The sequence below is a fragment of the Salvia splendens genome, chromosome 6 (assembly GCF_004379255.2).
Source record: "Salvia splendens isolate huo1 chromosome 6, SspV2, whole genome shotgun sequence".
NCBI classification, from domain to species: Eukaryota; Viridiplantae; Streptophyta; class Magnoliopsida; order Lamiales; family Lamiaceae; genus Salvia; species Salvia splendens.
The window spans coordinates 29,187,038-29,214,195 of NC_056037.1; the positions used below are offsets into that span (position 1 = coordinate 29,187,038).

The 27,158-nt window shown below is 37.1% G+C and overlaps 4 protein-coding genes and 1 long non-coding RNA gene across 6 annotated transcripts; 1 reads left to right on the top strand and 4 right to left on the bottom strand.

Moving 5' to 3' along the window:
• Positions 1-3,860: 3,860 nt before the first annotated feature.
• Positions 3,861-4,592, bottom strand: LOC121809067 (secreted RxLR effector protein 161-like). Its single transcript, XM_042209619.1, has one exon. It carries the CDS (start codon positions 4,590-4,592, stop codon positions 3,861-3,863), a length of 732 nt encoding a protein of 243 aa, XP_042065553.1.
• Positions 4,593-10,500: 5,908 nt separating this feature from the next.
• On the top strand, positions 10,501-14,133 carry LOC121809267 (lysine histidine transporter 1-like). The gene is made up of 8 exons (XM_042209795.1): positions 10,501-10,655; positions 11,958-12,115; positions 12,195-12,581; positions 12,673-13,066; positions 13,166-13,271; positions 13,399-13,490; positions 13,592-13,660; positions 13,753-14,133. Exons 1-8 carry the CDS (start codon positions 10,623-10,625, stop codon positions 13,849-13,851), a joined length of 1,338 nt encoding a protein of 445 aa, XP_042065729.1. The 5' UTR covers positions 10,501-10,622; the 3' UTR covers positions 13,852-14,133.
• A 125-nt stretch (positions 14,134-14,258) lies between these two features.
• Positions 14,259-16,993, bottom strand: LOC121809280. The gene is made up of 3 exons (XR_006052240.1): positions 16,021-16,993; positions 14,982-15,965; positions 14,259-14,892 (listed from the first exon to the last, which is right to left on the bottom strand). It is a non-coding gene; the product is annotated as an uncharacterized LOC121809280 (long non-coding RNA).
• Positions 16,994-17,285: 292 nt separating this feature from the next.
• LOC121809278 (TLC domain-containing protein At5g14285-like) lies at positions 17,286-18,411 on the bottom strand. Its single transcript, XM_042209812.1, has one exon. It carries the CDS (start codon positions 18,168-18,170, stop codon positions 17,424-17,426), a length of 747 nt encoding a protein of 248 aa, XP_042065746.1. The 5' UTR covers positions 18,171-18,411; the 3' UTR covers positions 17,286-17,423.
• Positions 18,412-20,512: 2,101 nt separating this feature from the next.
• Positions 20,513-26,565, bottom strand: LOC121809255 (transcription factor GTE8-like). 2 transcript variants are annotated; one of them, XM_042209785.1, is made up of 11 exons: positions 26,187-26,565; positions 24,627-25,862; positions 24,461-24,509; positions 24,249-24,374; positions 22,230-22,291; positions 22,062-22,125; positions 21,675-21,752; positions 21,485-21,600; positions 21,337-21,403; positions 21,138-21,268; positions 20,513-21,026 (listed from the first exon to the last, which is right to left on the bottom strand). In XM_042209785.1, exons 2-11 carry the CDS (start codon positions 25,824-25,826, stop codon positions 20,748-20,750), a joined length of 2,172 nt encoding a protein of 723 aa, XP_042065719.1. In that variant the 5' UTR covers positions 25,827-25,862; positions 26,187-26,565; the 3' UTR covers positions 20,513-20,747. The 2 variants fall into 2 exon arrangements, with proteins under 2 accessions (XP_042065719.1, XP_042065720.1); XM_042209786.1 differs by having other exon boundaries at positions 24,627-25,865.
• Positions 26,566-27,158: the final 593 nt, after the last annotated feature.

Consider the following 27,158-nt stretch of genomic DNA (forward strand, 5'->3'; position numbering starts at 1 on the left):
TTTAGTGAAACATTTAGAAACTTATATCATGGGTTGAATTCGCAGTGAGTATGACATGATAATATTTAGTTCTGTAATTATCAAATAATTTAATGATGTATGAAGTTTTGCTTTAGAATTACCTAATGGGCATGTTAAAATTACGAGTTAGAATCGAACAATATACAATTTTAAAAAGTGGACTTTATGGATGAGTTTTATTGTCTGTAGCGTCGTTTGTAATATTGATTTTTTACTGGAGCATGTCCCATGTCATTGAAAACATAATCGGTGAAACCGTTTCTAAGGCCATCCACAACGTTGTTCCTATACCGTTCCTATACCGTTCCTTAAACCACTATTTGAGGGCCCCACTGTACTTTTTTACTCCATTCCTTAACTAAGGAACGGAACCTGCAACCCTCCGTTCCTTAACCGTTCCTTAACCGTTCCTTAAATTACTATTCATTCTATTTCAATTTTTATTTTTATTTCCAACTAAATTAAATTAAATAAACACACTTTATTAAAAAACAAACATACTTTATTAAAAAACAAACATACTTTATTAAAAAACACACAATATTAAAAAAAATTACAACTTAAACTTAAAAAAATTAAAAAAAAACACACAATTCAAATCCTAAAAAAATAAAAAACACACAATAAAAAACACACAATTAAACGTGGGAAAATAAAAAAACTACTCCGCCGGCGAATCATCCTCCGGAGGCGGTCGAGGTTTAGGGGGAGGGGGAAGACCAAGTAGTCCTGCCATATGCACAATTCCGTTCCACCAGGCCGTGTATTGGGCGTACGAGAAGCGGGAAGTGTCCGCCATTGTGGCGGTTATGTACGCCACCATAAGTGTGTTCGAGCCTCCTTGTGAGCCCGATCCCGAGGCCGACTGGCTTGATTCTCCTCGGCCCTTCCTCGCTCTAGCCGCTTTCGCCGCCTTCGTCCCTTGCGGACGACGGCGCCCACGGCTAGATCCCTCGTACTCGGCGGCCGTAACCCCAACCTCCTGCGTGCCACGATCACTGGGCGCATCGGTGTCACCAGACGAGTACTGGCCGCTCGTCGTGTGCTTCGTCCGCTTTGAGGTTGATCCCGAGCTGGAGCGGACACCACCGGCCCACCTTTCCTCGTCCTTGACGAGCTGCCAAATATCAACATATTTGAACTGTACACCGGTGTCCTGGTGGAAGGCGCGCAAAGCCGCCCTCAGTATGTCGGCGCCCGAAGCTCCGCTTTGGTAGTGCGCCGCTTCGGTGGAGTAGATCCCGCAGAATTTTTTGACCTGTAAATCGACTCGGCCAAAGTGAGCACGAAGCATTGTATATTTGCGCTTCCGGGCCCCTTTCGGCTTAGTCTCGTGGTAGACATCACGGACCTTTTCCCAGAAGCACTTGGCGGCTTGTTGGTTGCCGACGATGGGATCATATGAGACGGTGAGCCAGGCGGTGTACACCGCCTTTGTTTCTTCGTTGGTGTAGGGATGCCGACCCAGATCCTCCGGCTCCTCCTCCTCATCCTCCTCGGGTGCCTCAGACGCAGCCCTGTAGCTTCCACCGCCTCGGCCTCCTCCCTGAGTGGGTTCAACGGGGATATCCTCCCGAATCTGGGACAAACCCTGGGAAAGCTGCGAGCGGGAGCCTCGAGCGTAGGCATCCACATCGAAAGTGGGTGGTTGGTACCCACCCGGCGTCGCCGACCCCTGCGTGCCCGGCGTCGATGACCCAGAACCACCAAGTGTGTACATGGTCTCCCAATCGCCGAACGCGTTGAGATCCCACCCTCCGGCGCCGCCACCACCGTAATTGCCGTCGCCGGACATTTTTTGAAGAGATAGAATATGAAAATTGGAGAGAAATTGATGTTGATGTAGGAAGAATAGATGTGTAGTTGTGTATAAAATGAATGAATTAGGTGTATTTATAGAATAAGAAAATAAAAATAAAAATTAAAAAAATTAAGAAAAAGTTAAAAAAAACGGTAATGTTACCGTTTAAAATTTTTTTTTTTTTTAAAAAAATTCGATTTTTATATAAAAAAAAATAATTATTGCGTCATTGCTGACGTGTCCCACTCGCAGGCCGGCGAGTGGGAAGCACGCACGCACGGGGATCGGCCACGTCGCCCAGGCGCGTGGCGGCTTGTTCCGTGCCGCGTTACGTGCCGTCGGCACCCGGCACGGAATGGGAACGGGACGGGAGCGGAATGCAGCGCCGCAACGCGTTCCGCGGCGAAACCGTTCCGGCGGAACGGCACGCGGAACGCCGGCGGCACGCGTTGCGGGTGCTCTAATAACTTTCATTGTGACGACCTCTAAAGGAGTAATATGGATAGAAAGAGGAAGAATCATAAGTCAGAACAATCACTTTATTACAAAAGACATAAGAATTCACATGGTCATGCCGACCCAAATACTCGTTCCGTCCTAAAAGTATGAACATTTGGTTCGGCACGACTTTTAAAGCATAATTGAAAAAGTAAGAGAGTATTATTAGTGGAGAATGAATCCCAACTCATTAGAGAAAAAATAGATTTTAAAATTAGAAAGTTCATACTTTTCATGAATGACGGAGCATTAATTAACAATAGATACTTTAATTCTCATCCGAGTTCTTGAAAATAAGTCTTGCATAAAAAACTAGTACTACTAAAAAAGGTACACCACGAAAAAAGATTAAATTAACGGTCGATCTTTAGAAATTTATGAATAGGTTTTGAATTCTATGCATTTAGTTAAATATGTCCTACTTGTAGGAATTCTATGTACTCCCTCAGTCCCGGTTAAAATGAACCCTTTCTTTTTGCACGTGTTTTGGAAAAATATGATAATAAATAATTAAAGTGGAGAGAAAGTTCTCTCTTACTTTACTTTCTCTCCATTTTAGCTATTTATTATCATTTTTCAAAATACGTGTTAGTATTAAGTTAGATCTTCAATCCCACCACTTGATTTATAGTAATATTGTGACTTTGTGACTATGGTAAATACAGGTTATAATTGGTCGCTTGAGTATCACGGAGTACAATTTTATTTTCTTAATGTGCAAACAATTGCATGTGAACAAGATTTCCATGGTATCATGAAAAGTGAAAACAATATATAGTTGTGAATTATCAACTAAAAAAATAAAAATATAAAGTGTAACGGCCGAAATAAGTTAAGTTGACTACTACATGCTGCCAAATTTCGTGAAGCAACTGGAATTTGTTAATATTATCTGTCGATATTTTTTAAAGTTTAACGACACCAAGATATAGCTGTTTTCCGACATTTGTTAAGTTTAATCACACCAAGGTATAGCTGGTTTCGTCAACCAATTAGGTATATACTACTAGTAATAAATTATTCGTTATTTTTGGGTGATATTTTAGTTCGAACTTAATGATTAATATGACAAATCAAAAATTTCCAATTAGCTTAAGGTGGTGTATATTTAGTAAGCAAACTTGAAAACAAGTGAAGTGCTTTTTAATGATGAAAAAACAGCAAAAATCGTAAGTTATCCCAAATGCTAGTACTATCTATATTTATAATATTTTAAAATTTGAAATTCAAATAGAATAGCCTATCACGGGTTATTTAATTAGATGATGTAGAAACCAACAATATGCACTCCATCAATGGAGGAAAACGTTAGAAATTTATTGATAGTAAAATGAAAGTCCAAAAACTGAGAACACACAATACACGAGCTGAGTATTTATATCAAGCTACTTCAAAATATCTAAGAAACTAACTCCTAACTAACTCGCCATATCATGAAGGAGACGTCCACGTCAGACTCCAGCTCAGCTCCTTCCAGAAACTTCCTACGTCCAAGATCGTTCATGCATAGCTTCATGCACACCACTCTCAACACGCCCCCTCAAGATGGATCGTATATACCGTGAAAGTTCATCTTGTCTAGGATGGATTTGAAGGCGCTATCACCCAAAGGTTTTGTAAAAATGTCAGCTAATTGAAGGTTATTCCTTATATGCAAAGGTTTAATAACTCCCTTTAGATACTTCTCTCTAACCGTGTGACAATCAATCTCAATGTGCTTGGTTCTCTCATGGAAAACCGAGTTGGAACAAATGTATATAGCTGATTGGTTGTCACAATACAAAGGCACTGATTTCTCAACCTTTATTCCAAAGTCTTCCAGTATAGCCACGGCCCATACAACTTCACACGTAGCCTGAGCCATGGCTCTATATTCTGCTTCGGCAGAGGATCTGGAAATGGTATTTTGTTTCTTTGCCTTCCAAGAAACTATGGAGTTTCCAAGGAAAAGACAATATCCGGTCATAGATTTTCTTGTATCCGGACATGAAGCCCAATCTGCATCAGAAAATATGCCAAGTGTCGGCTTCGAACTACTAGAATAGAACAGTCCATGCCATGGAGTTCTTTTGAGGTATCTCAAGATCCTCTCAGCTGCTTGCCAGTGTTCTATACATGGCTTCGACACATATTGGCCCAGCTTATGTACAACAAAAGTAATATCGGGTCTTGTGATGCATAAGTATAGAAGTCTCCCAATTAATCTCCTATACTTTGAAGATTCATCTAAGGCCGTTCCTGCCTCCATTTGCAGCTTCTTTATGGGATCCATAGGAGTTGCTGCTGGTTTACAGCCTAGAAATCCAGTTTCTTTCAATAAATCCATAATATATTTCCTTTAGATATTTGAATCCCCTTTTTGTTTCTAGCAATCTCAAGTCCGAGAAAGTATTTAGGAACTCCAAGGTCTTTGAACTTGAAATGTTTTGTGAGGAATTCCTTGAAGTCATAAGTCATCTCTGGATCAGTTGTAGCAACTAAAATGTCATCAACATACACAACTATTCCAAAGAATTTCTCAGCTCCATCAGATTTGAAGAAAAAGGAATGATCCGAGGCTGACTGATGTAGACCAAAATCCTGGAGTACTTCTGATAATTTCAAATACCACTGCCTTGAGGCTTGTTTCAAGCCATAAAGAGACTTCTTCAACCTGCACACTAGAGTAGATTCTGGAGTTGTCCCCTCAACAGTCAGCCTATCTACTTCTAGGCCCGGTGGAAGTGTCATGTATATCTCTTCTTCCAAGTCTCCATATAGGAAAGCATTGTTGATGTCTAGGTGAGTCAGAGACCATCCTTTGATTGCAGCCAAGGCTAACATCATTTTCACAGTTGTGAGTTTTGCAACCGGAGAGAAAGTGTCAAGAAAATCTACACCTTCAAGTTGTGTGAAGCCTTTTGCTACTAATCTAGCTTTATATCTTTCAATAGAGGCATCTGCATTAAACTTCACTTAATACACCCATTTGCAATCAATGGGAATTTTTCCCGGAGGAAGAACTGTTATATACCAAGTATCAGTTCTTATGAAGGCTGAAAGCTCCTCTTGCATTGCCAACTGCCATTCTTTGATAGTTGAGGCTTGTGTATAGGTAGCTGGCTCATATATGGAGGACATGAGGATGGTATATTTTAGATAATCTGGGCTGAGTTTGGAAAGAGAGAAGTGGGCAGAGATGGGATAAGAGCAAGAGGACACAGAATTACATATGTAATCTGTCAAATGAGTGGGCTGTTTGGAGACTCTGCCTGTCCTTGTAGTGGTGGAGTCAGTAGGATTATTTTGAGTGCTTGAGGATGGTGAAGTAGAAGTAGACTCAGAGGAATTCTGAACTCCAGTGGGGAATTCAGATGGAGGCAAAGGAGGATGGGAGACAGAAGGATTCTGAATTCCAGTAGGGAATTCAGATGGTAACAGATGGGAAAAAAGAAAAACATTCTCATGAAAGATAACATTTCTTGAGATGATTTCTTGCATAGTGTCAAGTTCAAGCAATTTGTATCCTTTATAATCAGAAGGATATCCTAGGAAAACATATTTAGTGGCTCTTGGAGAAAATTTGTTTCTGCCTCTTTCCAAAGTGGAAGCATAACAAAGGCAGCCTACAATTCTTAGATGTGTATATGAGGGTGGTTTTATGAAAAGGGCTTGAAAGGGAGTGATGTGGTTAGTGAGGACAGATGAAGGGGTCCGGTTTATCAGATATGAGGCATTCAAGACACAATCACCCCAAAACTGAATGGGTAAGTGTGACTGAAACAACAAACTTCTAGCCACATTCAAAAGGTGTTTGTGTTTTCTTTCAACTCGGGCATTTTGTTGTGGAGTTTCAACACATGAGTGTTGTACCACAGTCCCAAAAGAGCTGTATAATGAAGCTAAGTTGAACTCAGGAGCATTATCTGAACGAATGGCCTTGATCTTTTTGGAAAATTGGGTGAGAATGGTGTTGAAAAATTGTTTAAGTATGGTGGCTACATCAGATTTGTTTTGCATAAAAAAAGTCCAAACAAATCTTGAACAATCATCAACAATGGTGAGGAAATATTTATATCCTTGATGAGTTGATGGATTAAAAGGTCCCCAAACATCACAATGAATGAGATCAAAGGGGTTAGAAGCAACAGAATCTGACTTGGAGAAAGGTAAATGTTGTTGCTTAGCAATTGGACAAATTTCACATAAAGAGTGATTTTTATTGCTGAATGAAAGAGTTTCAGACATAGATTTCAATTTGGTGAAAGATAAATGTCCAAGTCTTTTGTGCCAAACATCAATGGAAGCAACAGAATTGACACAAAAATGAGAAAACGGAGCAGACATGGAATTTTCTGGTATGGAATCCACTTGAAGAGTGTATAAGTTCCCCAATCGATTACCCCTCCCAATCACAGTTTCCTGAGAAGCTTCCTGAATCACAAGAGAGTTGGGAGTAAAGGTTATGGAACAAGATAGTGAGCTGGTCAGAGAACTAACAGAGATGAGATTAAAGCTGAAGGAAGGAACATAGAGAACAAATTTCAAAGTAATTGTAGGAGTTAAGCAAACTGTTCCTATGTGGGATATAGAGGCTGTGGAACCATTTGGCAAATTCACAGAAGCATTGTTCACACGATAAGATGATGCAAACAAAGATAAATTGCAACATACATGATGTGTTGCTCCTGTGTCAAGGAGCCATACAGCAGAGGGAACATTAACACTTGCTGTAAAAGGAAGATATAGAGTAGCACCTGTGAATGGAGAAGATTGAGAGGTTTGGGAGTTATTAAGTGCGGCTGAAGGAGCTGTGGATGGACTGATGGCAAGTTGGCTTTGCAAGAGGGAAATCAGTTGCTGACATTGATCATAGGTTGGCATAGCAGATGTTGCAGCAGACTGAGATTGCACAGCCTTGTCCATCTGATCAGTGAAAGAATCATCAACAAAATTGACTGACTTATTTGCTCCAAAATCCTTAGGACCTGGTTTAAACTTTCCCCTTCCAAATCCTGGAGGAAATCCATGAAGAACAAAGCATCTATCCACGGTGTGGTTTGTTTTTCCACAGTGAGAACATAGCCTTCGGTTGAAGGATGAAGATGCAGCATTTGCAGAGTAAGATGAGGATGCAATATTTGCAGAATAAGGCTGCTCACTCAGCACTGGTGGAGTGTATGAAGCTATATTTCCTTCAATAGAACGCTGCCTTTCCTCTTGCAACACCAGAGAGAAGACTTTCGATAAAGTTGGAAGAGGAACCATGGATAAAATGTGAGATCTGATTTGAGAGTAGGTTGAATTCAAACCAACCAGAAACTGCATCACACACTCTTCTTCCTGATGAGTGTGCCACTTAGTTGCACTACGGCATCTGCAGGTAGCGCAAATACACCATGAAACCGGCTGAGTATTCTTATACTCATCCCAAACAATGCGAAGGTTTGTGAAATAAGTGTTGATATCATCAGATCCTTGAGATAACGCCATAATTTTCTGACGCAATTGATATATGTGAGCTGAATCACAAACTGAGAATCGATCACGTAGATCTAACCATATATCTCGAGCATCATCCAAGTACATGATGCTGGAGCAGATCTGTGGTGAGATTGAGTTCCTAATCCAGGAAACGACCATGCTATTGCAACGAATCCACGATTGAAAGAGAAGATCGTCGCTATCAGGACGAAGAAGAGCTCCATTAACAAACTCATGCTTATTTTTCGCAATTTATGCCGTAGTCATTGATCGGCCCCAGTTGATGTAATTCGATCCGATCAAAGGCTGAGAAACAAGAGTAAGAGCAGGATTATCGCTTGGATACAGATAATAGGAGCTGCTAGTGTCTTCAAATTGAGGATGAGCTCCATTGTTGTTGTTACCATTGATGTTCGCATTACCTCGGCGGCCATTCATTTTGCTCGATGAAGGATAATGAATGAAGAAACAAAGCTAAGAGAAGCTTGAATGAAGCGGAAGATGAAAATGTTCACTGATACCATGTAGAAACTAACAATATGCACTCCATCAATGGAGGAAAACGATAGAAATTTTATTGATAGTAAAATGAAAGTCCAAAAACTGAGAACACACAATACACGAGCTGAGTATTTATATCAAGCTACTTCAAAATATCAAAGAAACTAACTCCTAACTAACTCGCCATATCATGAAGGAGACGTCCACGTCAGACTCCAGCTCAGCTCCTTCCAGAAACTTCCTACGTCCAAGATCGTTCATGCATAGCTTCATGCACACCACTCTCAACAAATGATTTGTAATGTCGATCGATTGTTAACTACTTCCATGGAAAATGCCTTTCCCCCAATTCCACACGTACGTCATAAAACAGTTAATAACTCTAAGAGCTGTGGAGCATCCACCGCGGCGAGCACACGCTCGTCCGTCCGTCCGTCCGTGCCAGCGGCGCAGCACCACTGTCCGCCGCTGGCACGGCGCTGCTCGATGCATCGAGCACGTCCGTGCCAGCGAGCAGGGCGACGTGGCGCGTTTCTATTGGCCGTTGGCACTTTCTTTTTTTAAAAAAAAATAAAAAATAATACCAAAAATTAAAAAAAATTCGGATTCCCAAAAATATACACATTTTATTACCATTTTTTTGAATTTTTTTTTGAAATTTTTAAAAAAAATTTAATCTCAAAATCATCTATAAATACACACATTCATCATCCATTTGGGCGAAATTCGGCCATGAATAGTAGGTTTTTTAATTTTATGAATTTAATTATGTAATTTTTTATTTTTAGGATTTAAATTATGTAATTTTTAATTTTTAAGACTTTAATTATGAAAATTTTAGGATTTTAATTATGTAATTTTTATTTTTTTATAATTTGTAATATTATTTCGGTTATTTTTAATGAATTTTAATATTGTGAAAATGTTTTTATTTAAATTGAATAATAGAATGATGGGATCCTTAAGCTTGTCCTTGTGGAAGAGCACGGATGTTGGTGTTGTGCTCTTGCTTAAGAGCAGGGAGTAAAAGTGGATCCGGGTTCACATCCGTGCGCGTTGGCAAGAGCACGGATGTGGATGCTCTAATGAAAAGAGAAGGAAGCAGTACAAAATAGTGTTAAATTACACGACAAAAAAGTCATGCAATTAAGCACCCGATGTCAAATTGTGTGAAAACATGGGATTGTACATATGTTGTATTTAAGATAGAAATAGAATAGGATTATATGTTGAATAAAATAAATTAGCCATGTAAATTTTATATGTGATTGATTTTTATTGAAAAAAGTAATAAGAATTTCGAAAGTAAAAGAAATGTTGTAATTCTAGCTTGAGACTTCATACTACATGTATACGGGGGTATGTTTCATTGCTAAATTTTCTAAAATTGCTAACTCATCAACACAACATATTAAAAATGTCAGCACAACGATATTAATATGTCAACACAAATTTAAATGGACATACTTATGACTTTGTGTTGAGATTTAAATATTCACGTCAACCCAAAGACATAAGTATGTCAACTGAATTTGTGTTGACATTTTTAAAATACTGCGTAAATGAGTTAGCAAGCTAGCAATTTAAGAAGAGGTAGCAATTGATCTCAAACCACATATCTACATATTTAAGTATATTATGTTTTATTTCATTAAAATTCAAATAATAATAATTAGTATAATTCTATTATTATTCTTATTATTTTATATTAATAATTTAATGTTAAAATCATACTACTACTTTGGAAATAATAAATGCATATTAATTAAAACTTAATTAGTATAGAACTGTTCGATTTGCACGATCATATCTCATGATTGAATATGTATTATGTATTGCTCATGAGATTGGATCTCATAACTATCTTAAATGGATAATCATATGATAATTAGTCATAACTATTTCCATCCAGGTAAAATAATTTCACAACTTAATCATAAATAAATAGTCATTGGTGGATCATTAATTTAATTTAATAAATTAATTTGGAAGAATTGAATGAGCTGGACTCTAGGTAGATCAAACTAATTCTAGTAGATCAAATGAAGTCAATTATCACTTCAATTCGTTTTATTATTTCTTTCTTTATCTATTTTAGATATTTTGTAGACTCAAGAGTGTGTAAGGTTCGACGAATTTTCAGCGCAATGAATGCAGTATTAGTTTCCAATTTTAAAACTGTGATTTATTTAATCTTCAACAAAAAAAACACCCCAAGTCAAACTAAACGTCTCTCTCTCTCTCTCTCTCTCTCAACTGTATTCGTATGTATATAAGAGGCTGAAGAGTTGGATATTTCCATACATTGATTTCTGCCATCAATTCTCTCTCTACAGCCATGGGAACTGAAGGCACCGATTACAACAAAAATGTAAGTTTCCAAACATGTCTCTTCATTTTTTTTATGGTTTAGATAAATCTTTTTTTTTTGTTTGTATGAAAAGAATGAATCGTGTAGAACACATGTCCACACAACACCTTATTGCTATAGCTTAATTCAAGATAACTCTTTATCATTACTTGTCACCACATGCTTACTAATTTCTTTGTTCTTCAATAATTGGAAATTTCTGTAATTTCTGCTTAAGATATAGTAGGATTATGGAGTATATAGTCAATGAATTCGAAGGCAGTAGATTGTGGAGAAGTAGAGGCAGCCAGCTGTACTGAATTTTAATGAGATAGCATGTGCAACGACTTAAGCTCTCAATAGTTTACTTCAAGAATTCAATTATCATTAGTTTTATAGTTTTTCTTCTTTCTAATTTATAGAATATCTATCCTTTAAAAATAGAAACGTTTGAAACGACGAATTTTAGGAGACAATTGGTAAAATAAAGAGAGATTAAAAAAAAGTAATTAAAAAATTATAAGTGAAAATAGATTCGAATTATATAGAAAAAAAGGCTCCCTGAAGTAATAGTATCAATTAATTGAGCTCCATTATTATATTTAATACTTCTCGGTTCAAACAAAGATTATTGTTTATATATTAAGTAGAAAAAGAATAAAATAAAGATATTACTCTTTCCGTCTCGGCCTAAGCAAGACGTTTCTATTTTGACACAAGAATTTAGATAATGATGTTTAGTAAATTAAATTATTAATATTAAAGTAAGAGAGAGATAACGTAAGAAAGAGAAAGAAAGAATAAAGTATGAAAGGAGATAAAGTAGGATAGATAAGAGGATAAAGTAGGAGAGAGGGGTGAGTTGATTGTTGCAAAAAAGGAAACGTCTCACTTAAGTTGAGACGTACCAAAAAGGAATACATCTCACTTAGACCGAGATGAACGGAAAAATATTTTGCATTTTGAGATAGTACTGTATCATTTTTTAGAGAGAGAAATATTATGTGGCAACCTTATTTATAAAGGTTAGTAGTGGAGTACTAAATTTTGAGTAGAGACAAATAAAGACTTTTAACTTGACATTTTTCTAGCTGGCCTTGGAAGAATCCAATAAAGAAGTAGATGCATATAATGCTGTATGATTTAACTTCACTAGAGTTCCCTTACATGACATAACATCTTCAATATACACGAAAAATTCTTTGACATATTTTCTAAAAAATGGAAATTGTAAAAAAGGACATGGTGTTGAGTACACTTTGCCAGAAAAGAGTTTACTTTCATTCATTACACACAATAGTGATGGAGAAAATAAATGTGCAGGTGGATAATAGGACTGCAGAACAGAAGGCCATTGATGATTGGTTGCCAATCACTTCTTCAAGAAATGCAAAATGGTGGTACTCAGCTTTTCACAATGTCACAGCCATGGTTGGAGCTGGAGTTCTCGGTCTCCCTTTCGCCATGTCGGAACTAGGATGGTAACTATTCCAACCTTGCATCATAAAAAGTGCTGAAATCCAACTTTAATTACTGAACATTTTCGGCCTATATTTTCAGGGGACCCGGAGTAGCAGTGATGGTCATATCTTGGATCATTACCTTCTACACATTGTGGCAGATGGTTGAGATGCATGAAATGGTACCTGGCAAGAGGTTCGATAGATATCACGAGCTCGGACAGCATGCTTTTGGAGAGAAGCTCGGGCTCTACATCGTTGTGCCTCAGCAGCTAATTGTTGAAGTTGGAGTGGACATTGTCTACATGGTCACAGGGGGGAAATCACTCCAGAAATTCCATGACGTGGTCTGTGGTGATAACTGCAAAAGCATCAAGCTTACTTATTTTATAATGATCTTCGCCTCGGTGCATTTTGTCCTCGCACATCTTCCCAACCTCAACGCCATTTCTGGAGTGTCATTGGCTGCAGCAGTCATGTCCTTAAGGTATATATATGTATATATATAAAGTTTGAGTTACCTGCAAGATTTTAATGGAGTGAACATGATCTGACATGATGTTTCTGTCACTGTGAAGCTATTCCACGATTGCCTGGGGTGCTTCGCTGAAAAAGGGAGTTCAACCGAACGTGCAATATGGTTACAAAGCCACAACCACAGCTGGTACTGTTTTCAACTTTTTCAGTGCTTTGGGAGAGGTGGCTTTCGCCTATGCAGGACACAATGTTGTCCTGGAGATTCAAGCCACCATCCCTTCAACTCCGGAGAAGCCTTCCAAAGGACCCATGTGGAAGGGAGTCATCGTTGCTTACATTGTTGTCGCCCTCTGCTACTTCCCTGTCGCCTTCATTGGATACTGGATGTTTGGTAACGAAGTATCAGACAACATTTTGATTTCATTAAACAAACCAAATTGGCTCATCGCCATGGCTAACATGTTCGTTGTGATACACGTTATTGGAAGCTATCAGGTGAAACTCAATGTTTTTTCTTCGTTATCATACTAGTGTAATTCTTCATACATATATCAAAGAAAGTCACTAAATCACATATGCTATGCGTGGATGCAGATATACGCTATGCCAGTTTTTGACATGTTAGAGACAGTCCTAGTCAAGAAACTAAGATTCAAGCCAACATGGTATCTGCGCTTCATCACCAGAAACATCTATGTTGGTATGTTAATTGTTAAGCTACCGTGCTCTCTTCTTATCTCTACTTGCATTGATTTTGGGATTCAAAACTCCATTCTGTTAATTGCATGTTATGACACCTAAAAAGAATGTGTATATCAATGTTTCAGCATTCACAATGTTCGTTGGCATTTCATTCCCTTTCTTTGGTGGACTCCTTGGGTTCTTTGGAGGATTTGCTTTCGCACCAACCACATACTTCGTGAGTACAACTGATCTTTATATACTATTTGTGCATTTTATATATTGAGTATTATACCATCTGTTAACATAATAACTCAAATGCTCAAAACTTTCTTACAGCTTCCTTGTATCATGTGGCTTGTTATCTATAAACCAAGGAGATTCAGCTTATCATGGTTCACTAACTGGGTGAGTTTCTAGTTTCTACTCATAATATCTTATGTTTTTCATAAATCTATCATCTTACCATAGCTGATGGTTTTTGGGATTTCAAAACTCAGATTTGCATCATTCTCGGAGTCCTTTTGATGGTTATAGCACCAATTGGAGCACTAAGGCAAATAATACTACAAGCAAAGGACTACGAGTTCTACTCATAAGCATCTAGAGTGTTGAATCTTGCTGGTTGAGAAGCTCGATAAGTGGGATTTTGGATAGCATAAAGTGAAGAATCTTGGGGAATTAAAAACAAAGATGAATGTGACAAATTCTTCACGAGAGGACACCTGATCGCCTCCAAAAATTCATTCCACTGCTTCCAAATTGATATCTGAATCTATTGTGTGTATAAACCTGTTTGCTGATGTTCTATTATACTGCTTTTGTGAATGGACGACCGTATTAAAATGAGAATTTAAATATACATTCATATGCTAGCAAAAGACCATGTGGTGGTTTCAATTTTCATATTTCATTTTGCTTCTGATCAAATGATTGACACATAATATGCTGCAAAAAAATGCAATGCAAGACGTTTACCACATTACTGAATCACTAGATCATTTGGGGCGTTCTGTTACTTTGTTTTGTAGACAAGTAGACAGATAGGTTAAATGAAACACGAGGGAAGCATTTTGTAGGATACCCTCAACTTTCCAGAATATATTACTCAGACATAGAGAATAATAGACAAGTCCCTCTGTTCCGCTCAAAATGAAACATTTCCCTTTTGGATGTCCCAATCAAAATGACAATTTCAGAAATCGGAAATTATTCTCTCTCCTATTGTTGTACTCTTGTACTAAACAACGCTGCAAAAATTAAGTGCCTAAAAGTCTTAAGACTGAATATTCTGGTGTTGCTCAAGGGTGAGGCTAAGTTCTTGGCTGCTAATAACGCATTCAAGATGAAATCTTGTCCAAACTCCAATGTGAGCTTGCATCTCTATATGGTGTCAACCTCTACAAATTTTATTAGACATTACGATACCTTTCATAACCAGCTAGGCACTCAAATATTAACTATTATAACAACCTTAAATGACAGCCAAATTTTATGTAGTTAAGAAAGCACATTGGTGATAACAGTATGCAGTTCAGAATCTTGAACTGGTATGAACACTGTTAACCTGTCTGCGTTATTTGTTTGCTGCAAGATGCAGGTTCCGTTGTAGATTCTCCTTCCAACAAGCAAACCAAGATCTGTTTGTGTTAAATCTACTATGTCATAACTGATTTGTTCCATGCCATATGACAACTACATAAGAGTTATTGTGTAGTTTCCTCCATACCATTTCTGTGCTGCAACACCATGGAAACAAAGGAAGCAGCCGATTATTATGTTTACATCCCTGATTCAACAAATGAACGGCATCAGATGGAAAGACAAACAGAACAACTAAAGCAACTGTCATTCTCTCTCCATAATAAATTAATTTTGCACAAAAGATCTGGCTCAGAGAATCTCGAAAAATTGCAGTTTCTCACAATTCATCATCACCCCCGACTGTTATAGAGAGAACTATGTGAAGAAAATTCTAACACCAAATATTTCAACAATTCCATCCTATCTTTATACACCAGTTCTGTTACCTGATTCCAATGTTCCTTATCGCTAATTATAATTACTGGTAAGTGGAGCAAAAGGCAATAGATGACAGCCACTGGCTTCCAATTACTTGATCACGGAATGCAAAAAGGTGGTACTCAGCTTTTTACAACGTTACTGCCATGGTTGGAGCTGGAATCCAAAGTTTCCCTTACGCCCATGGCAGCTCTGGGATAGTACGCATGCCTTCAACTTGAGTTTGTTTCAGTTATGCTTAAGCTTTGCAGTTCGCGATAAATTGATCTCAATCATTTGGTTGAACTGGATCACTAAAGAAGGATGTAACTGAACCAATGAAGGTTTGAATATTCCATATAAGAAAAATACAGAGTTTACAATAGAAGACCTATCAATCTATATTCTATAGTTCCTTTATATTTTCATTTCTCCTATCAAAACTTATTCCTTATGCCATAATTATATGTGAAATTAGGGGCCCAGGTGTTAGTATTCTAGTTCTCTCATGTATCATCACATTATACACTTTGTGGCAAATGGTTGAGAAGCATGAGAAGGTACCTGGAAAACGTTTTGACAGATACCATGAACTTGGCCAAGTTGGCCCGCACACATTGGTGTAAAGCTCAGCCTTTACATTGTAGTAACTCAGCAGTTGATCGTTGAAGTTGGTGTCAATAGAGTATACAGGGTTACTGGAGGTAAATCACTGAAGAAATTTCATTAAAATGTGTGGAAGCTGCGAGCAAATCAAATCTACTTACATCATAATGATATTCGACTCTGCCCATTTTGTTCTCTCCAATTTGCCAAACGTCAACTCTATCTCTAGGATATCTTTAGCTGCAGCTACCATATATTTTAACCAGCCCATCAATCTGAAACTAATGCAAGATCACAAAAGGTTATAAAGAACAATGTTCACTTTCTTTGCCAAATAAAATATTTACTTTACAGTAGCTTGGACAGCTTCCGTTCACAAGGTAGTCCAACAGGGAGTTGAGTACAGCTATCCTACACCCAGCAGAGCTGGAAAGTTTGGACTTCTTTACCGCTCTAGGGGAGATGGTGTTCGCCTATGCTGGTCACAATGTGGTGCTTTAGATTCGGGCAACGATTCTTTCAACACCAGAGAAGCCTTCAAAGAAGCCCATGTGGAAATGTGTGCTTGGTGCCTATTGCATAGTTGCATTGTGTTATTTGCCCATTGCTCTTATGATTACTGGTTGTTCGGGAACCAAGTCCAGCACAACATACTTCTCTCATTACAGAAACCTGCTAGTTGCAGAAGCTAAACTGTTTTTGGTTATCCATGTTACTGGAAGTTATCAGGTTCACTTTTCATTGCTTATGTGGCAATATTTTATCTTTTTTCAACCAGTTCTAGACTTATAAATTTCTGACATTGCAACCCATTCTCTCGTTACAGAAACCTGCATGGCTCGTTGCAAAAGCTAACATGTTTGTGGTTATCCACGTTACTGGAAGTTATCAGGTTCAATTTGCATTGCTTATTTGGCAATCTTTTATCTTTTTCAACCACTTCTAGACTAAAAATTTTCTGAGATTAGAACCCATTATCTGTAGATTTATGTCATGCCAGCATTTTAAATGATCGAAACTGTGTTAGTGAAAAGGCTGAGGTTCAAACCAAGCTTTTGTCTAAGTTTCATCTCATGCAACATTTACATTGGTAGTATTACAAACCAACTCTACACCCTCTCTCAAACTGAAGTAATCTAACAGTATATTATGTTAATAAAAAAATAAAAATAAAAAAAAATAAAAAAAACTGAAGTAATTGCTAGCTTTGAATCTCACAATGCAGGCAGGATTTAAGCAAACTTAACTGTTCATGTTTTCTCCAGAAATTGCTATGTTCATTGCTATAAGTATAACATTCTCATTCACATCAGCAACACTAGTTACTCATTAACAAGCCACATACATCTGTTTCTGATTTTTACCATCAAGAATTACCAAAATGCATAAAAACTGGACAGAACAGAAACACCATAAGAGAAAAGGATTACTAGACAAAGTTTAACATAATCATATATTCATAACTCAAACTCATCACATTGCGATCGCAAGTACATAATAGCAATGTATTGCATTTTCATGTTACATAGAGCACATAATGTAAGAAAGACAACAACTATTGCCACTATCTAACCTTCTTTTCACCTTCCTTCTTCTTTTCTCTAAAGAAAGCAGCCCAAAGATTCACAATCCACAATATACTAACGAAAATTGCGGTGACAACAACGAGGAGCCACGAAATCCAAACCCATTTGGGAATCACAGCATCCGCAGCCCCAGTGACATAAAATGTAAACATCCTATACACGAAATAAGGGCCGCAGAAGCCCCTCACAATAGAATAGAGTGCATAAAAGGGAGGAGACAAAAGATCAAACACCTTAGCTGCAATCTCCACATCCGATCTTCTCGCACTCGCCAGCGTCCACACGTTCTGGCAGAAGCTGGTGACCTCCGCCAGCACCAGGAGCACGAGAATGGCGACGGCCCCGTGGTAGACGAGGTAGCGGCAGGTGACGAAGACGAAGAGCGTGGCGAGATGGTGGCCGATGAAGAGGACGTCGGTGGGGTAGAAGATGAGATAGTGGACGAGATCCATGAGGAAATAAGCAATGCTGTAATCCAATACGAGGCTCTGCAGCGGCGTGTTGGAGGAGTGGAAATCCGGGGCCGGGTCGGTTAGAATAGCGCGGGCGGCGAGGAATACGGCGGGGGTGCCGTGAGCTAGGGAGATTGCGCAGCTGGAAGCTTCGGGGCGGAGCTTGGAGGCCCAGGAGCGGAAGAGGATTGAATAGGCGATGAGGTAGAGGAGCAAATAACCGGCGAAGAAGAGGGGAAGGGGATTGGAGGTTGGGGGAAATTGGAGGTCCATGATTTTGGGGGAAATTGAAAATCAGGGGAATCCAATTGGGAATATGAGTTGAAGGATGGTGAAAAGATGAAGAAAGTCTCTGGTTGTTGTTGAATTGGATTGAATTGAATTGGATTGAAGTGAAGAAGAGGGCAAGGCGGCGGAGGTCGAGAAATTGAGGTTTTGGAATGGAATGGAATGGAACGTCACCACCGCTCTCAGACACACACACACACACAATTTACAAACTCGTTGGTTTTTATTAGTCGACGCTGGTTGATGAGGTCATATTGAATTTTGAGGATAAATACAATATTAACAATTAAATACTGTACCAAACAATAATTGCAGAATATTCTTTTTACTTGAAAAAATAGGGTACGGACTTTTTGTTTAATATTAGTAATAAATAATTGGATGAAGCTCTAATTAATTAGTTTTATAGACATACCCAACTTTGTGGGTCTCTATGTTTTGTCATGTTGTTATTTTGTTTTACATGGTGTACGGGAATAATAAAGAATATTTGTTCTAGGTTAATTTGTCAGGTGGTGGATATATATAAAGTGTACATTTATAGGGGGATAATTATATTTAATATCAATTTATAAGTATTTTATATTTAAAATCAATGGTTGATAATTTGTTAAACGAGTGTCAAGTAATTAGTTTTCATATTTTTAAGGAAATATCTATATCATAATTTTTAGTTAGACTTTTGATTAGTCAATATCATAAACAATTGTTTAATGCGAATAAATTTCTATGAAATTTATCATTTAAATCATAAAATTTGATAGAATTTTGGACAATTTGGCTTTGTTTAACATTGTTGTGGTTGATTTTTATATCAGTAGGTATGTGGTAAATATATAATAACAAAATGTATAAAAGTTAGAACAAATTTTATCATAATTTTATCCATATAGGGCAACTGAAAAAAGCACAAAATTAATATATAATTCATTATCATAATAAATTATAGAAATGACAAGAAGTCAACTAAAAATTAAAACGATTAAATGATAATTTTTTATTTTTTAATTGAGTGACATAGCAAACTATTAAAATAAAGTCATAGTCTCGAGGATTGTGTTTATTTATTTTACGGGTTTACCAACATACGCATGATAGTATTGTCTGACCTTTTAACAAATCAACTCAGAAAATTCCTTTCAACAATAATTCGAAAGATACGAAGTAGTAGTAGCATTTGGGAAAAAATATGCTCCATCGGTTCCATAAATTTTGTAGTAATATTTTAACTGGACATAAATTTTAAGAAATATAAAAAATAGAATTGAAAAATTAAGTGAAATGTGGTATTAGGACATTTATAACTATCTACACCAAACTTAAACACATTTTTTAGTATATATCACAAAAAAAATTATACTCCTACTCCAAACTCATATTTACACAAATTTATATATATATCTTAGAAAATTTTTGCAATAACTACGATACACATCTATATTTTTAGTTCCACATAAAAACACAAAAACTAATTTAAATTAGCCATTTAATTAAGAGAATTTTAAAAAATAAAGCGGTATAAAATTATATACCAAAAGAAAATGTCTCACTTAGAGCATCTCCAAGGAAATGGTAAATGGAGAGGTAAAGAGAAATAACTACCATATTTACCTCTTCTTCATAAAATTTCACGCTCCAATGGAAAGGATATTTGAGGTATTATACCTTCTTTCATTTTGAAAAGGTATCTTTACCTCTTCTTGATAGAAAAGGTAAAAAGTTAATTTTTTTGTTTGCCTTTTTAATTTACTTTTTTTCTTTAGAGTCCATTACTTTTTAAAAATGTATAATAACCTTTTTAAAAAGGTAAATGAGAAATATACATTCTCAATATACTTTTCCTCCTTGGAGATGCTCTTAGAATGAAACCATTAGAATGAAACCAATAAAATACTCCATATGTCCCTATGTAGTAGAGGCATTTCATTTTAAACATTCGTTTTAAAAAATGATAATAAATAGTTAAAATGAAGAGAAAAAATAAAGTAAGAGAGAATAATCCAGAGATAATAAATAATTAAAATGAAGAGAAAAAATAAAGTAAGAGAATAATCAAGAGAAGTACATTTTCAAAATAAGGGGCAAATATGTCTTCACCATATATATGTTTCCAAGAATTCTGCAACCATACAATACAAGCAATCGCATTATTCTTGAAACTCAATCAAACAACAAAGAATTGAATTAAATCGGATTAGAATGTCTCCAAGAAATCTGCAAAACTAACTAATTAACCTAATTGGTTTGTATGCATCCACCAAACAAGAGAAACTTACACTACAATTTAAATCATCATTTGTGAACATGAATAGAGCAATACTGCAAAATTAGGAACCAATTTTCACCACACCATCATCATCATATATTCATACAACATAAAATCGGCTACACGCACATTCCATACACAATGTTGGATCTCAGACAACTAGTTCCTAGTTTCTACTATCATCTTCATCTTCATTTTTAGATTTTTTTTTTTGCTTTTCCGAAGGTTAAGACTAAGAATATCGAGAATCCAACGAGTAGTATATGGATGGATCTTGATTCTTGCAGAGAGCAGGCTTAATCGATCTCACCTTCCTCTACATCTTGTGTAGTCGCATTGGGATCAGCAGTTTCGGGCTCGGGTTCATCATCGTCCTCATCCATCTTCATGTACAGCCCAAGCTGCTCTAAGGGATTATTTCCGAACTTGAAACTCCCAAACCCATCCTGCGATTCCTCTGGGCTTGCATCATCAGCAGAGGTAGCTAGTACTAGTTGTTCAGGAGGGGCTGTCCTCAGCATTTCTAAATCCTCAAGAAAACGAGAGGTTTCATTGATTTCAACCGTCTTCTTCATCTGCATCGTCACACAATAATATAAGCCGCAAACAGAAAAGATGAGGAACAACAATATAAAGCCTTATACAGAGAAGAACAGGAACACGATTCGAGTTTGTGGTGACCAAACCTTTAGCAGTGCTTCTCTCGCTTCTTCTCTCTTGAGATCCCTTCTCCTTTTTTCTTCAGCTGCAGCTTCAGCTTCAGCCCGCTTACGAGCATCTTCTGCAGCTTTGGCTTCTGCTTGCAGCCTAGCCTTCTCTGCTTAATTGGAAGCAAAGGTGTTAAAAAAATCCATTGTTATATAAGAGCAATTACACGAATTATACCTCTTTTTTTGTGCATCTCAAGTTCCTCTCTTTCACGTCGGAGTTTCTCAGGGTCCATCTTTTCATCCTGTCAGGAAACTACGGTCATGCTGCTGAAACTAATAGGGTAGTATATAATGAAGATTTTGAGAACCCCCCCTGTTCTTACCTGGGTTAGAGTTTTCTCTCGAGCTTTTAAGATTGTGTCTAAAAACCGATTCTTCAAGATAGCAGCCCTGTACAGCTTGTCTGGGGAGACCTGCCTGTCATCTTGTGCACCCTCCACTGACACATCGCACAATGACAGATGAGAACACAGCAAATATTTACTCGGCTAATCCATCACATCAAGCTCTTACCATCAACGTGACCATCTGAATCACTTGAGGAAGGCTTCACTGAACCATCTTCAAGGTGATCAAATTCACTAGCAGATACTGCAAAGAATCAGGCATCTAAGTTTAGCCAGTAAATCTTCTACTTGTAGAATTCATAATATTATAAAGAAGTCACTGATGAATGCAATGTATACTTATACAGCCGTAAGAGGGACTTCATTCAGGGACTTCATTCAGACTCTCAGGATGCAGAACAAAATTTATTAAGTGCCTCACAAAATCCAATCAACACATCAAATGGAAGCATAAAGAGAACAGCAAAAAATCCCAAAATCACAACAAGAACAAAGCCTCCCCTCCTCCCACCCACCACCAAAAAAAGAAGGAAAAGAAAGCAAGAGCACTTACGATGTTCGCCAGCCTGATCACCACCCTTTTTATTATCTGAATCTGCAGTGTGACATGTTTCATCCTGGAACATTTATTAATTATGGATAAATACCAACAAGCAGCAATTACTGACTCAGAACTAGGATCAAAGGAGGGTAATGACGCAAGAAAGGAATACTAGAGAACCTGCTCTTGCTTCACAGCTGAAAAACCCTTCAAGCATTCAGACCCTCTATAAGAATCCGGACCTGAAAGATTAAAGATCTAAGAAATATTATAGGGTTTACCTAATACAATTCATAAACAGTATAAAATCAGTATGTCAAGCCCATGAGACCATAGAATTTAACACATGAATAGGGAAAGAATGTTATAGCCACATAGTATGAAATGCTTGGTGCACCCAAAAAGCCTATCATGGGGGCATTTACTTTTTCAGGAGTAGCCAGGATAGATAAAAATAGTAATTTCATCCATTGTTTACTTAATACGGATTGGAACTTTATGATAGCACATAATAATTTGTAATCACTTAAGCTAATTTTGTTTAATTCATATCCAATTAGAAGGTAGGATTGGTAAAATCCTAATTGAACACAATCAAGTGTCTAATTCATCATGAACAGTGAATGCTTCCTAAAACAATAAGAATTCCAACCTAATGCTCACAAAGGAATTCAGGTTCATGGGGTTCTGTCCATATCCCAATTCACCTCAACTAAACAACTCCTAAATCTAGACTCAATTAGCGCCCAACCGCAGTGATCTCCCAGCATGCAAAAATAAGAAAACAGAAAAAAATAATTTAATAAGTGGGTTGTTGGAATGAGGCAAGTCAACAAAGCACAAGAAAAGCATCCCAAAAGTTAGTGTATCAAAAAAATTATAATAATCAATGAGGAATTGAAAAATAGAGATATTTGCAGGTAAACGCACACAAACTTTTTACATTTTTTGATTTTTTTCTCGAACTTTTTTTAATCGCAATAGCATACAAATGGTACTTTGGGATTTTCTGAATTTCCCCAAACTAATTTCAAAATTGAAATTAGCATGTTCATCGTCATTAAATCGTTTTAATATTTGTCTGTAAATGCATAATCTTTAAACATTTTCTGTTTTCCCTTAATTTCTTAGTTTTTAATAGAATAGAGCAATTGAGATTGGGATATTAGGGATTAGGATTCAGAGCTTATTTGTCAGGGAAACTGACACTAGTGTATGTCAAGCCCGAGCAACTATGAATGTAGCAACTTACTTGGTTTATCTATTTCAAAAATGTTGGAATTGGTCTTCTCAGAACACATTCAAATTTAATTTGTAAAATTAATTCAGGGAAAATAAGAAAAGCCCAAATATATGTATTTAGATTAAAACAAAGTTCCGGAAAATAAATTACATTCTTCCATTAAAAATAACGACGTTTTAATGATCAGTGGAATTTACATCAATTATGATGGCCACATCAGCTTCAATTTAGAGAAAATTAATGTTCCGAGAAAATTCATGAAAACTCAAAATTCATGTATTAAGATTAAAATAAATCAAGAGAAAAAACATAAAAATTGAAAGTTGTGTATTTACACAAAAAGACATTGTCTTATTTCTTCTAATTGTTTGTAAAATCTCACTTAAATACACACACAAAAAAATCATTCATACATACAAGTGGGCAAATATGAAATTTAGAAATAGGAAGTCCAGCTGTGTAAGCCTAAGCCACAAACCAAAAATAGAATCTAACTTTCAAGCATATGAGTGAGGCATGTCACTTGGGTTTCTCCCTTATAATCTACCTAGTACTAATGATTCTACATAGGGGGTCACTTCTTTACAAGCAACCAATATAACTATAAAGCCCAAATCATACTACAGAGAAATCATACAAGCGATAGAAACAGAGAAGATGACAAATGCTTTTTGAGTTCAGATAATCGAAATTCTTGAAAGCAGCAGAGATATTTGCAGTGTAAACTTCTAATGGAACATATACAGAATAGGTAGTAACAATACAAACTAACAACATTACAACAAGAAAACATCACATGCAAGGAAACAGACCTTTCAAACCACAATGAATTAAACCAGCATATTGGAATTATTGTACAAGTTAAAAAAATGTATACCAGACAATATTTGCTAGCATGGAGTCCTGAAAAGGTACTATAATCAGACAATATTTACTAATTGTGTATTCAGATTAACCTGCTTCATTATATTCTTCAGCTCTGCCCCCAACATCTTTTTCAATCAAAACAGGAAGGTAGCTAGTGACAGGAGCCTCATTTCCTCCAATATCAACATCCTCGTCAACAGGATCGTTATCATTGCCTTAGGATAGTCAACATCACAAAATTAACATCAAAATAGCAACATGCCAACTTCAGATCATAGAGCCAATTTTCAAAAATTAGAACCTTTGTCAACTTGCAGTGATGAATTGCTAAGCCCTGATACATTCGGTAGCTGAAACAGAAGTGAAAAAAAATATAATCAGTTTTAATGCTAAAACAACACATACATACTCGAGTAGGTCTTCACAATGAGGAACAGGAAATGAGCTAAAAAGATAAAACAAAATACCTCAATCTCACAGGCCTCAGATCTGGCAAGATTCTTTTGGTTATCTGGTAAATGTTCATCTAAAAGCTTCCTCAAGGTAAATAGGGTGTCATCACTGAGATCATCGATGATTATTTCGATCTCATCCTCTCCACCATCACCTCTATTTGGAATGTGCGCCTTGAGAAATTCAATGACGGCATCAGGTAGATCCCCATCAGAAGATTCCAATTCCATGCTCAATTTATGCCTGTCCTCATCTGTCATCTTCCTCTTTGTAGGTTCTTGTTTTACTTCATGCTGTCTAGGACTGAGCTTCCTTTTCTTCGATGGGGCCAATGTCTTGGCTATTCCAGTTTCTTCATTACCCCCTGATTTTTTAGGCACTGAGGGGGAAGTAGTCACCACAAATTTCTTCTCAATAACTTTCCACCTCGTTTCAAAGAACTGACTAAATGACTCGGCCAGAACATGAACGTCACTCCCAGGTGGATTATATGTCTTTGCATTGGTAAAAGTAAGGCGGACATCAGCAAGGAATTCCAAAGGATTGGCGTACTTCCCTGAATTGAGTTTGCTCTTTACTGTTCCCAAATCCATGGGGGTTTTAATTATTGAAAAGTAATCCGGAATGTTCAATTTCACCACATCAACAGGTGAATTGAATACCCAAGCATATTGCAGCGACATCAGCTTCTTCAAGAGACCCTCACACTGCTTAAGTGTTGCATTGTTAGCATTCACATGCGAGTTGTTGTTTGCTGATTGAAACCTTCCTGTTATACCTCGATTCCAACCACGAGCTTTCTTCTCAGATGCAGAATTCAACAACGCAGATTTATTCAAGTTACCCACCGTTGCCCCTTTCTGTTGTCCATTACTATAAGTGAGATTATCATTTGAATTTGACTTTGGAAACTTATTTACAGTTGTTTTCTTCTGCGACTCAACTTTACTTTGGAGGAGTCTAATCTTCTCGAGCTCTAATGTCAAGCGAAGCACCAAATCCTTCCTCTCAAAGGAAGACAATTTAGACAGTGGAATAATTTGAATGGGTACTGAGAAACCATCCCTCGAGGCTGAATTCAAATCAACCCATTTCCTCTCAGAGGCGGAAGCGCCATCAACTGAGTCATTACGTCCCGAGCTGCCAGATCCTTCAGATTGTGGAGCAACACTAGAACAATACCCAGGAGGAAATCTATCTTTCTTGGCCATCATTATACCACTCTGCCCACTTATACAGAGTACTTTTACCTACTAGTGCAATCAAAATAACAGGCATGAAGCATTGGGGGAGAAAAAAATTGCAATCACTTGCACATCTATTTCAAACAATTACTATATGTGGAACTTTTAAAGAATTTCTTACATACTTCCATTGATTTTAATGATTTTTGCCCAAGAAGTTTAAGAAAAAAAAGCAAAATCTTGAAGAAAAAAAATGAAGGCAATTCATCTGAAAACCCCCAAGATTTCACACTCATCTAACATATGCAATTGGACTGAGCCGAAATACCAAACTATAATAGCACCTAACACAATTCACTACCAATTCAAGCTCAACTAAAAAACATTTACCTTGACAAAATATTTCAATCTTCAACTTCAGAGCAACAATCCAGCAGTAGTCAATTCGCGGTAACGTACGGGAAATTTTCGTATATATAGCACAATTCACTAACTTAAAGCGGAGAATACAATAAATTACACAGTAAACCTTGGAACCGTAAACCCTAGATCGGGCATTCAAAATTCCGAACTCAATAACTAAAAAAACTCGTAAAAATACAGAACACACAGTACTTCCGAAACCCTAGAAAAGAGAAAAAAAAATTAAACTTGATTAATGAGGAAAGCTACCCGAAGCTTCGGAACTCGAAAGGGTGTGTAATATCTAGAGTAGAGTATAGTAGATAGAGAGAGAAAGTGTGCCAAATCACTCTTAATTTTGATTTTTCTAGAGAGAGAATGGGTATCTTTGGGAGTTTGCTGGCGGTTAATTTATAGAGGCGGGTTCACAATTTTCCGCCGCCATTGGGAAAATCAGAGCCGAAGATTCTCCAGTCGGATGATCCAACGGCTGTGGATGGCATGAGATGTGAGCCGCAAGATCTGGATCGAACGAAAAGCCTTTTTTCACATTATTATGATCGAAGCATCTAAGGGCATCAATAACCCGTCCCCATTTCCGGCCCCAAGTCCCCTCCACGTCATCATTCCTCTACAGTTGCGGCCCAGGCCCCAACTGCTGTAACCCTGCAGACCGCAACTCATGCCGCAACTAATAAATGATACTATTCACAACTTCAATCTATTTTACACGTAAAATAAAAAATAGCGGAAATTTATAACACAGAAAATTTCATTTATAACATGAGAATTTCATTTTTAATACAAAAACAATAAATTATAACCTAAAAATTATAAAAAAATTAGAATATTAAAAAAAAAATTTGCACGTCGCCCTCCTTCTTCTCTCTCTCCCCCTCCCTCTTCTTCCTCTTCCAAAATGTAAAAATTCAGAAAAAAAATTGGAAATCTGCATCACGT

Coding starts and splice junctions, on each gene's coding strand:
- LOC121809067 (XM_042209619.1), bottom strand. CDS start 4,592: ATGGATCCCATAAAGAAGCTGCAAATGGAGGCAGGAACGGCCTTAGAT.
- LOC121809267 (XM_042209795.1), top strand. CDS start 10,623: ATGGGAACTGAAGGCACCGATTACAACAAAAAT. Junction 13,491..13,591: donor TCGCACCAACCACATACTTC/GTGAGTACAACT, acceptor ACTTTCTTACAG/CTTCCTTGTATCATGTGGCT. Junction 13,661..13,752: donor TATCATGGTTCACTAACTGG/GTGAGTTTCTAG, acceptor TTCAAAACTCAG/ATTTGCATCATTCTCGGAGT.
- LOC121809278 (XM_042209812.1), bottom strand. CDS start 18,170: ATGGACCTCCAATTTCCCCCAACCTCCAATCCCCTTCCCCTCTTCTTC.
- LOC121809255 (XM_042209785.1), bottom strand. CDS start 25,826: ATGATGGCCAAGAAAGATAGATTTCCTCCTGGGTATTGTTCTAGTGTT. Junction 21,601..21,674: donor TTCAGATGGTCACGTTGATG/GTAAGAGCTTGA, acceptor GCGATGTGTCAG/TGGAGGGTGCACAAGATGAC. Junction 21,269..21,336: donor TGAGATGCACAAAAAAAGAG/GTATAATTCGTG, acceptor CCAATTAAGCAG/AGAAGGCTAGGCTGCAAGCA.